Source organism: Homalodisca vitripennis, chromosome 4 (genome assembly GCF_021130785.1).
Source record: "Homalodisca vitripennis isolate AUS2020 chromosome 4, UT_GWSS_2.1, whole genome shotgun sequence".
Lineage (NCBI taxonomy): Eukaryota > Metazoa > Arthropoda > Insecta > Hemiptera > Cicadellidae > Homalodisca > Homalodisca vitripennis.
The window spans coordinates 158,495,595-158,508,481 of record NC_060210.1 but is presented as its reverse complement, the minus strand read 5'-3'; the positions used below and the strand labels follow the sequence as shown (position 1 = coordinate 158,508,481).

The 12,887-nt window shown below is 32.8% G+C and overlaps 1 protein-coding gene across 3 annotated transcripts in view; it reads left to right on the top strand.

Moving 5' to 3' along the window:
• The first annotated feature begins 216 nt into the window (after window positions 1-216).
• Window positions 217-12,887, top strand: part of LOC124360409 (nuclear receptor coactivator 5) — a 50,018-nt gene continuing 37,347 nt past the window's right edge. The window contains exons 1-2 of one of the 3 annotated variants that reach the window (XM_046814016.1): window positions 217-396; window positions 12,651-12,836. In XM_046814016.1, the coding sequence (XP_046669972.1) occupies window positions 12,674-12,836 (163 nt within the window). In that variant the 5' untranslated portion in view covers window positions 217-396; window positions 12,651-12,673. Of the gene's footprint in view, window positions 397-477; window positions 591-12,650; window positions 12,837-12,887 lie in introns of those variants that run through there. The other 2 variants (XM_046814017.1, XM_046814018.1) reach the window with 2 other exon arrangements.

The window sequence follows — 12,887 nt, the reverse complement described above, 5'->3', positions numbered from 1 at the left end:
GTGTATTATCAGTAAATTGTTTATCGTAATGAATGAGAAATTATAGTGTATATTCAATATTTACATACATAAATTTAATGGAACCCTTTGTTTTTATAATAATGTGAATATAATTAAGGGGATTTTACGTTTAGGTAGAGGAAATTTCTTTTTAATAAGCTGGAGACACTGCTGTAGCCTCAGCTTCATAGATCACAGTTTACTTTCTTTACTCGTCTCAATGTTGTTATTATTCTTACAACTACAACGTACGTTGAATTCTATAAGATTTATTCTTAATTGAAATTAAGTTTTAAGATTTGATACATAAATAAGATTTGATTGACATATTTCATCGTCATCAGTTGGTGGTCATCAGTGATATTTTCGTTTTTTGAGATTAGTCAAATTAGACAGGTAAGCAAAGTATGTTAATGTAGAGTTTGTTATTTTTATTTACATTTAAAGATACCGGCAGTTTCTGTTAGTTTATTTTGCATCCAACATTACGATTTGTATGAACTCGTTGTGTTAGCTTTATACTAGCATAACATTTTAAGTTTGATTAAACCTAGTATTGTATGCTGTATAACGAACTTTGGCAAGATAAGGTAAAATTTCGAATTTAAAACCATTTTAGTTAGGCTTGTTATTTATTTTAAAATAACACATTACCTAAAGCAATTAGGTTAGGCCTTTTAAGAATTTTGTTTAATATATTATATAATATATATTAATTATTATATATAATAATTTTAATTTAATTTAATTTCCACAATGTGGCTCTACACATTATTTTTGCTCTTAAGATTGAATAGTCTAATATATGCTTAACTTATATGGTAGGAATACCTCTGAAATTTTAGATTTGTCACCTTTTATGGTAAGAGGAGTTTATATCTATTTGTTTTCGAATACTGTTGAGACACATTACCTAAAACTATCTAAAAGCAGTTGTAAAGGTAGGGTATACTTTCATTTCCAGAAAGAATTTTTAGATGGTCCCAAAACATGTATTTGGCTAAAAGTATTAGTTTCAATTTTAGGTTATATATCTCAATTAGTTCATCAATATAAGGGGACTAGGAGAAATCGGAGTTTAGGTTAGAGGAGGAAAACAAACTATGGAGGGGTTTGCATAAGAAGAGGAAATAAACAGGGCTGTCAACATTTACACAAGAATTTCAACACGAAGATAAGTAGTATACTGCCAAGAATATTTGAAGAAATATTTTGTTCTGTTTTTCATTATTTTGTAGTTTTTGCCTCCATGATGAGGTTTATTCGGCTGCAGTATAATAAGAGACCACCACCACAATAGAATCATAGTATATCCTTAAAAACAGTAAAAAGTAACTAAATGTTAAATTGTTTTGTTTGTTGCATTTTATAAATACACAACACAGGTAGTTTTTACATAATGTAATAAATTTGTGTTGAACATTTTTGGGTAAATATTAAGGTCAGCGACTACCGCTCCGTCCGATCGCCGTAAGGTTTTTCGTACTAACACAGGTTAACGTAATTTCACCGAAAAAAATAGTCCTGATTATCGCTAACACATAAAAACCAGCTTTTCGGCAGTAAAATGTTGGCAATACAAAACACATAAATGACAAGATTTTCGACTATCAAACTTAAAACAATGGCCGACCATGGTCGTTTTGATGAGTTGACAGTAGTCACGTGACAAACAGGAAAGTTTCAGATTGGCCGGGCGGGTCACGTGACCTATAGGACGGCTTCGATTGACCGCCAGACGTAAACAAAGAAACCCACATGGACAAGGAATAATTAGTGAAGTTATTGACGTGGCGTGCGATGGTTCTTGTCACACGCTAAAAAGACCTTAGCTTGCCTATTCAAAACTCAGATCACGCGATGCTTGCCCGCTGCGCAGCGCTTCGCGCTGCTTGCTCTTTTAGAAAAAAAATTAACTCGAGCTTGCAAAGTCCAAGCCCAGATCACGCCATGACTGCTTACACATACAAAACTCAGACAGAACTAACGCAGGTTTCATTACAGGCAAAAGGTAGTCTAAGGGGCGCGCGTTTATCACTGATAAGACGAGTTTATACTAGAAGTAGTACCTGGACTACTGCCCTACGAACTAATAAGACAAAAAAAAACGAATAAATGCAATGTCAGTCAGGTTTCTCAAATTTTATTTTTTCCAAAAATTTTTTTTTTGGGGGGGGAGTAAATGGCTACGGCGATAATCGGGACTATTTTTTTCGGTGAAATTACGTTAACCTGTGTTAGAATGCAAAAAATTACGGCGATCGGAGCGGTAGTCGCTGAGCTTAAGATTTACCACTAAATGTTAAATTGTTTTGTTTGTTACATTTTATAAATACACAACACAGGTAGTTTTTACATAATGTAATAAATTTGTGTTGAACATTTTTGTTTCTATAGTTTAGATAATCATAAATATGATTCTATTGCGCTGGTGGCCTCTTATTATACTGTAGCTGTTTATTCGGGTAGGGTACAATAAGCGGACCCAGTTTTTTATATAGAAGAATGTAGTCAACGATACCTAATATTCGCATCTCAAATCCTAGACTATCAATCGATATAAAAGTAGCCTATCTATAGTCCTCAATAACAATCATATGTTTTAAATTAAAATATGAATTTAATATTTAGAGTGATCAAACAAATTATTATAACAAAAATTATGAAAACTGAAGACGACCATATTTGCTCCTCTCGCAGTTACAGTTGTTTCTTTCCCACAAATTTCACATAATGGGTTTTTCGGTATGACTCTTGTTGAAACCACAAAAACAATATATTTGATTTATTTTTATTTATGTATTATCTTACAAAGCAATGTCATGTAGTTTTCTAAAATTGACTGCTATTTTTAATAATCAAAATTACTTATGTAAAATTGAAATATTAAGTTACCCTATGTGTATTATTTTAAAGTGTTTACAGCTATTGATATAGACTATTTAAGTTAATATTTCAAAATAATTAATCAGTATCGATTGATTATATAAATGGTTATGATTAAGTAATATAGTTTGCCAATTTCGATATAAAAAAACCGGGTCCGCTTATCGTACCCTACCCTATTGTCCTTTCTACCTCTATTGTGAAGATTATTCACTGTTTGTATTTTTATTTTTGGTCCTGGTTGCTGTTGTGCAACTTAACATTGGACATCTCCGTGTTGCTTTTCCTGATTGGTTAGATTTGGTTGTGTTGTCATTTATAGAAATCAGTCTTCGTGTAAGTTAGCGTCATGAGTGCACTTTAAAGTATAACTTACAACGGGGAGACTTTAATAAGCGGCCTACACTCGTAATTCGATTGTTATTATCAAACTATTCGATGTACTATCTAATTCATTATTATAAATTAATCGTACGAAACAAGAATTATAATACATTTACAACATTGAATAATGTATTACAATTTTTAATAACATAAATTTAACAGTAACATTACAAAATGGTTTAGACCTACACATCAGAAATACGTTACAATATTTATAGATTGCGCGGATATCAGTGGGGGAAACCGCTTTTATGAAGGAAGAACCAAACCCATGTAGATATAGTAAATTTAGGTACTTTGGGATTCTTACCGACCTCCACACCCAGTATGAAGAACACAAAAAATAGTAAATTTATAGAAACAAACATGATAGAACGAAAAAATAATACAAACTCTTCAATTACAAAAATTACAAACTTACTAAGCATTGTCCCCCCCCAATGGTATTCCCCTGTGATCGGTATTGTTGTCGCTGTTATCTTATCTTTCTCGGAGAATCCTGATTACGGCAGGCCCAGATCTGGGGCCCCATCACGTGATGTTGGCACGGGTACATCATTGCCTCTTTCCATTACCAAATTCAATTTATATTTCTGATGTAGCCCCATCTAGAATTTGATATTTTACTGACTAGGTACTTATCTCGAGGGATGTTTTTCTTTCCGTCGACCATCAGCGCGGGGCAAGCACCGAAGGGTAGCTGCCGAAAGCTCGCCGCTGATGGCCGGAGGCACTCGGCATTTTGGGTGGCGGAATGTGATCAAGAATTAAAAACAAAGTTTTGGAGTGTTTTTTTAATAAAAAAGTTTTTAGTTTTGGTGTAAATGTTTGTTTTTTGTTGAATTTTTGTGCGTTTGGAGAAATGTAGAGGTTAAAACACGGAGAAGCATTACAACAAAGCGAGGCTGCACCAGCTGAGACGAGGCGGCGAGACTCTGCAATCACGGTTATCTACTAAGACGCATCGACTTTTGACCTTCTGTCTGAGGCATGGGGAGATGGGTGTTTGCGATAAGACAATTCTGTTTTATTATTTGACGAAATATTGTTTCTACGCTACTATCTCAGTAATCAGTAGAAACGAAATGGGAAATAACGATTTCATGTTCTGGGTGTGGTCGGTATAATCCACTCAAAGTTACCGAAATTTTATCACTAATTTAACGTATATTAATCATCATTTTCAAATTCCTTAACAATTTAGTTACCTTTTTTGCTGGTTTATTGTTTAACTTACATGACTATGTCCGTAAACTAAATAAATAAGAGTCATATGATTTTGTTAAATAATTAGTAATTATCAAATTGTTCATTCGGATAAAAACAATGAAACCTTTCTATAAAAACAACCTGATTAAAAGAGGTGTAGACCACTTATTAAAGTCGACCCTCTCACTATTATATTTTGTTCAGAGATGGGACATTGTGTTTGAGTTATTTTTTTATTTGTAATTGTGAATTTAATTTGTTCGTGTTAGTGGAGTTAGATGGCTATTGTCCTGGTGGGTTGACTTTAATAGGCGGCCTTACACTTGTTTCCAGTTGTTTTTTATCGAATGGTTCGATTGGTTTTTATCCGAAGGAATAATGTCAATATTGCAAATTTATTTAAACTTTAGGATATGGATTTCTACTTATGAGTTATAGCCTATTAATTTTAGAAAAAACCAATATACCCAAAAAATTAAATAAAACTAATATATTGAGTCTTTGAAAATGGTGATCCTATGAGAATGAGAAATTATATGTGGAAATATATCTTACAAGTGACTGGAGGATTTAGATTTAAGTGGCGTTCAACATGGGTTTGGCTTCTTGGTAACACTCACAGGAAGTTAATTTCTTTCTCCATTTCGCACAAAAGCGGTTACTCGGTTGATATAAAAAGTGGGGCAAGTTTATTAAATATTGTAAGGTTTGTTTGATATCTAAGTCTAAGGACCATGGTTGGTTTTCTTGGTTTTGTAATGTTTACTGTGTAAAATTAGGTTCTTTAAAATTGTTAATGTTCGAATACATTTCTTATTGTTACGGTTACTTTTATTGTAGACTCTTATTGTGTGACGATTTTTTACATATCGAAGTTGGAATAACTATATCGAAACGCTCAATAAAAACAAACCAAATAATGAAGTGTATGGCCGACTACCTATTAGTCTCCCCAGTCCTGTTGGTACATAGAATAATATGGTTAGTTGCATTTTGTAATATTTTTAGCTGTTAAACCCCTTTTACTGCTGACGTCGACATATAGAGACGTCGGCATTTTTGCCGAAATCGCAACGTCCGATATGTCGGACGTCAGTTTTTGGTAATAGTTACTGGCTACTGTTATGTTCAAAATTGCTGACAATATTCAGTATTTTGGTTGTTTAGGAACCAAAGGATAATTGAAAAGAAAGCCATTTGAGAAATCTTTGGATTTCTATTTTCGTCGTCTTTTGACTAGAATTGACCGAGAACTACCTAGACAGTGTCAAAACCTAGTTGATCGGGTGTAATGTTACTGAAATCTTCGTTCCTTGTTGTTGTTTTAAAATGTTATCGAAAAGTTTCTTGAAGTCGTGTTCTAGTGTTACTTTTGTAGAACAAGGAATTAAAATGAGTAAAAGAGTTACAATCTAACTATCCTGTGGAGTGAGGGGAACAATACTTAACAGTCTATAATCGATGGTGGTTGTACAAGTGCAAGACGACACTGGAGTGACGATTTCCTTCAAGGAATTTGTCAGATTATCAGATGCGGGAACGAATCATGTTATTAGTGTTAGGGTTATGTTGAAGACAATCAAAAGTGATGTGGATGGACACTGATGACAATCCTGAATTGTATCTTAGCCATCCAGATAATGAGTGAAGTTATTAGATAGTCGAGGGGGATTGTGGCACAGATAACGTTTCCTTCAAACTTCCACTGGTAAGCCTAAGAGGAGGACTACCAAGTTTTGGGAAAATCCTCATTAGTGCAGCTATGTTTCAAGGGTAGCACCTTCAAATTTTGGTATATGTTCTAAGCAATTGCTATAGTTTATAATTATATCATGCTCATTATTTTAGTATAATTTTAAAAATAAATTTATCAGATGCCAAACACCGCAATTGTATTATTTTTAAATTTACATCATTTTTAAATTTAAATTAATTGGTTTGTTTCAAATTTAAATGTCTTTTATTATCATTAAAAGAACAGCATTTAAATACGGAGTAAATAAATAAAATAAACATTCATGTAAATCTAATTTAAAAATAAAAAAAGATACAGAAGTTTTTGTAAATGAATGCAATGACGATTATCCTCCTTGGCAATTTTGACTGGTACAATAAAAAATGGCCGGCAGTAGTAAAACGGGTTAAGAATTAGTGATCAGTCGCTTTTGGAAAAATATTTTTTTTTTTATATTTTACTGTTTGGGTACTAGCCTATCTCAAGAGATTTATTTTGTTTGTTCGCCATCATCACGAGGCAGCACCATGCTACCACAGGCCATGCTGATGGCCAGAGGCATTTATGTTAGCCCGTCCAACTATCTTCCTTTTAAGAGATTTTGGTCTTTCAAAATGTTTAATTGTTGGTTTTTTAAGGCAGCAGTATAATAAGTGGCCACCATTACAATTGAATCATCGATATTTATGATTATTTAAACTACTGAAACCAAAATGTTGAACAGTATTATATTATAGGTATTTAAAATTACAGTATAGTTCAACTGTCATCAGCTTAAAACAAAGAAATTTAATTTATGGTTTGATATTATAGTCATATCCAATCCTCCACAGAACTACTAGAGTTGTCCATTCTGCAGACGGCCGGCCGTATTAAACCTTTCTAAAACAATGAAACAAGAGTGTATTCTCACCTAGAGAAAAATGACCGCCACATTTGTTGCACAGAAAAGGAATGTAAAATTCCATGTTGAACTCAAAATTACACAATACAAGAACATCATGCTAACACAATAAAAAAACTTGATAGAGTAACCACTACACACATTGTCTGTAAGTAAAACATAGTTCTAGAATACAGTAATACTATTGTAGAAACACTGCACAACTCAAGTAAAATATCCCTAATGGTGACAAGAAAACATATAGAACAATGTCTTTATTTAAATGTACAACACAGTAAAATCTGACCAATCATGAAACAGGAAAATATAATTTAATAACGAAATGTCAAATACAATGTGTATTGGCAAATAAGACGAAGGACACAGAGGAAAAACAACAATAAAACTTCACAATAGAAGTAGAAACTGTTGTAAAAATAATGAAAAAGAGGAAAAAATACTGAAAACCTACATTATCCTCATATGCACTTGATAACCCTACTCTGACCTGTAACATTCCTTGTACTTTTCCTGTTTGAATATTGGTATCCCAATTATGCCTCCACCAATGCCTACCCCTTCATGGATTCTTGTTCCCCTACCCAGAATCCCTGATTCCCCTCGGTCCCCAGATTGATATGGACTATTTGGAATATACGTAATCTCAAATTTCAAACACATTATCAGTTATTGTGTAATTATAGATCATAACCTCTTAAAAGTTCTTTTTGGAAATAAAAACATACTATTTTAAGAAATTGACATACTATATTAAAAAAAACTTAGATCGTTATAGCTAACATGGCTAATGTAAACATTATCCAGACATGTTAACAATAACCAAACTTCTTATTAAACTAAGCCTGGAACCAGAAATAGTCTATTTTAGATGATAAAAGTTTGTTGGTGTTTTAAAAATTGTCTTGTTTAGATGATCAAAACATATAAATTTGTTAATGCATCTTGCTATCTAAAAATATATTTCTATAGGCTGGCGCATATGTCAGTTTCCCCATAAATTGGGATACTTTGTTTCAATAGGTTGGTAACAATGTTAAGTTGGCAGCAACACAGAGTAAGTTCAATGTTGTCTGTTCCAGTGGCTAGTGTAAAGTAACACTCTTTGCATCTGTTATTTGTTTGTGAGTGTTTTAAAATGTATACAACCAAACTAATAGTTTACATCCTTTAGTTGTGGTGGAAGCATTAAACTACTGCTATAATAATTGAAGAATTTAGTGGTAAATATCTAGGTGTCGCGATATCCACTCAACAGTATATACAGAAGTGAAATAAGAAATTTGAAAACACAGGAAACGTTTTGAATGCCCCGAAGTGTGGTCGTCCATGATCAATTTGCATCAAAGAAAACCTGCAGATAGTTGCTCAAGCTTTTGTAGCCAGTCCTAGTAAATCAACTCGTAAGACAACTGCTGAACTAGAAATATCAAGAAGAAGCATGTAAAGAATGTTAAAGTAATTCAAATTCAAGCCATATCAACCATCTTTACTCCAAGCGCTTCATGAGGATGATTCCGATAGGTAATTGGAATTCTGTGAGACAATAATTATCCACGCTGAGGTTGATCCAAATTTCTTGTGATCAATTTTGTGGTGTGATGAGGCATGTTTCAAACTAAATGGACATGTTAATCGGCATAACTGCGTGTACTGGTTGGACTTAAATCCTCATAACGTAATACAAGCAGAATTCAATGTGCCTGGTGTTATGGCATGGAGAGGTATTTCGAGTAGTGCACTGATTGGTCCTTATTTTTTTTCGAGAAAATGTTAACTTAGAAAGTTACTTACAGTTGCTGCAAGAAGTAGTAGTTCCCGAGCTCAGAAACAATCCTGTTTTCAATATTCATTCGCTCATATGGCAACAAGATGGTGCTCTAGCACTTTTTGGTATCCTCGATCAAGATTTTTTTTAAATAACACGTTTAATGAATGGATTGGTCGCCGTGGTACAATCGATTGGCCTGCGTACTTGCCAGACCTGACCCCATGTGATCTTTCACTGTGGGGATTATTATAAAGGAGGTTGTTTATGCTTCAAAACCGCAAAATCTTGAAGAATTCAGAAACCTAATTAGAAATGCATTTGAACTTGTTAGTATTGATAAATCTTTATTGCTAACAATTTGTGATTCTGTTCTTAATTGTATGAAGTATATACAAAAACAAGGTAGACATTTTTAAGAACTGTTTTAACATTGTATGGTAATATTTAGGTAATTTCATATAATGGATTTGTTTCTTTCCCTAAAAGTGTTTTATTCAATTAACTCATAACGCCTTTAAATTTCACTTCTGGGGAAACTGATATATGCGCCACTCTTTATTTACCAATGTCAGATGCTATATAGTGGATTACTTTTTGTTTGTTATTGGCTGGAGTATTGTTTTTATTGTGTTTTTTTACATAGCCTATTGTTTGAATATTATTCAAGTAGGTTAACAATAAACCAAGTTAGCGTGTTAGTTAGTTAGTATTATAAACATGTTTCAAAACAAATGGATCTTGAAAAAGTTCTTATATTGGAAGCTCATTTCAGCTGTATTTTACCAGGTAAGAATGCAAAAACTAATTTATTTTAAATATAGATATACCTACTACTATGAACAGTTTAATGTAACATACTTAGATTTCTTACTTTTAGGTAATTTTTATTTTTTATATATTTTTTTTGAGAGTTGATTGGTTGTTTTGTCTTTTACAGTACTGCACATATTCATCCATGAGTTTGATCAGTTCACATTTTATTTTGTTGAATAGTGTTTATTTTTTACAACATGATGTAAACTTTGTGGATTAAACATTAAATGTGAAGAAAAAAGCTATTTTTAAGAGAATATTTTAAGATTTCTTTTAGTTTGGAAATTGTAGTTATATTATTACAAAACATTTATTTTGTAAAAATTGTGAAAATAATGTAAAAACAAAAATTTATACAAAAAACTACATTATTAGAAATAACAGACTTTATTTGACTTACTGTAACATATCATTATGCTAGATCGTCCAACTAATCTGGGATCAGAGAAGTTGGAGGATCTGGGACTTGATTTGAGGTTAGGAAAGTACCGATCGGAAATGCCCCTGGCCGTCAGTGCGGGCTTCGGCGTCACCCCCACACTTCTTGCAAAAAAAGAAAAAGATCTCTTAAGATAATATCCAAATTTAAGATCAGATCACGTGAGCACGCGTAAAGCTCATCTATAACTTTGGTATTACTAGTAACATATTTATGATAACCTATTCTAAACCTACTTATATCGGGTAATGACAAGAAGTAGATAGGATCATAGTGTCCTCCTTCTCACTGACATCGCTTACTTTTTGGAGGTAGAAAACAAGAACACTGATTGTCATAATGACATATTTTCCACAGAAAGTAAATAAAGTCTGTTCTTGCTAATAATGCTTTTTTAGATTCCAGGTAAGTAAAAATCTTCCAAAAATAGTGGCCTCCTGATAATACCAAAGTACCCAAAAGTTATATATACATGTTTTTTGATAATAGCATTTATATATCTCTAAACTACATCTAGTAGTGCAAAAGTTTTACATGATAAAATATAATAATCTTAGAAAAATTGTTTTTTTTTTTTATTTAAAAAAAAAACTGTTTATGAAACAAAGAATATAGGATTGCCATATAGAGAACTTCAAACTTTCATTGTCAGAGTTAAAATAATATGAATGTCATTCAATGGGAATAGACAAGAGACCTAAAACATTCTAGAAACAAGAAACAAAATGTAAAGATTAAATATACTACTGTGTAATATCGACTGTGTACTGTGAATTACCAACCAGTAATAGACCTTCAGTTGTGAGTCAATGTGCTGAGTGTCCCACGTTCTGGTGCCAATTTGCTGTGTCACCCCCCACGTTGACTGCGGTAATTTGCTGAAAGCCCTTTACCTTGACTGCGTCAATTTGCTGCGGATCCCCTCGACGTGGTTGTGTCAATTTATTGTGAGTCGGTTCTTTAGAGTTGTTGACTCACCATCTAGTTGTACGCCTTTTTGTCGTCGTCACCAGAGGCACGTTGTTGTACCATGTTGCTCATCATGGTATTGGTCGCCATCTTGCCCAATGCTAGCTGTATTCCCTTGGTACTGCTTAAAACTTATTAAATTTGAATGTCTGTGGTGTTATCACCAACAACAAGTCTGTGTGTATCTCAGGTTTTAAAATATGTTAAGTAGTGATTAAAAAATTTAATATCACTCCATCACACTTTTTATAAAGGGGATATTCAAAGAAAAGTCAAACCAAGTGACCATGAGATTAATTTATTCCATGTCACACTCTCAACACATATTATAATTTCACTCACCTTGCAATGCTTTGATAATTTAAAAGTCTAAAATAATATCCCATCCTTCATTAAAATTCCAATACACTATACAACAGATCACTACTATCCCAGGAGAATCAACACAACCTCCTTGCTTCAAGTCTGGTGAGAGAAGACCGAATCTCCGTATAAAACTACGGATACCAACTCAAAACAATACTCATCCCCTCTCTCGTTCAAATCAGCGTCTTCACGAATAAATATAATTTGATTCTTTTCTTATAATTGTCGAAATTTATCACGTTTACTATAATTAATCAATTTAAGTCTTTCTATTTTCTTTTTATTATTTTTTCAAAGCTTTTTATTTAATTTTTTAGCAACATGTGCTTTATGACGTCATCAATATAAAAGTCATTCATCCCACAATTGGCTTTTCTGCGTAATTCTATTTAGTGTTTTTGTAAAACACGAATTTTGGTTATGTTTACTTCATTTTAATTAATCAAATCTTTTCCCATATAAAGTTCAATAAATTTCTTCGTTATTAGTTAAATAAACTTCAATTCCGACAACATGTGATTCACTGACGTCACAGTCTGCCGATTCATTGACGTCACAGTCTGCCAATTCCCCGCGAATATTCAAATGTCGTAATTTGACCTGTTACAAATGAAGGTGTCAGCAATTGCTCTTGTGATACACTGCCATAGTCCATATCAATTGACAAACTCAAAATGGCTACCAGTACAGCGCCCCTTTACTTTCACATTGGAAAAATCAGAAATTTTCTATGGTTTAAAAAAGGTTGTTTACCTAGGGTATAGTCAGTTATTTATTAACAGTTGTGATAATAGCATTTTTTTAGTCTCTTTCCTTGCCAAGTGAGATGAAATGAACATTTCAACAACATTCTTTAAGTAGAAATTACGGAATTTTTAATGACAGAATAAGATCGTTGTAGACCGTCTTAAAATTGTAGTAGAACCGGGTTCTTTGCGTCTTGTCGACACAGCCAAAGCAATCTGGTGATTACAGCATAGCCTAAAAAAACTCCTGCCCTAAAATGCAGAAAAAGAATTATGAGTGTTTACTATTCACAATGGATTAAAATTCCTGCAATGTGTCATTTGATTTTTTACGAGTGAGTTTACAAATGATGTTATCAAATAATAAGGTCAATATTTCTTTTATTTGAATGAACCTAATATATATTTACTTGTTTCTTTCTCTATTCTAGGTGACTACATTACAACTTTGAAAATGAGTTTCAATGATCATAGTAGTGGTCCGTCTGGACGAGAGCTGTACAGCTTAATGAATAATCCAACCACAGTGGGGTCCCGTATCTTTATAGGAAATATCCCTGCTAAAATGGAAAGGGAAGAGCTTGAGGAAAAATTTTCCATGTATGGGAAAATTGCAGGTATACAGCTATCTTATTGTTGTTGTTTTATTTTTATTAAAAATTACTTAT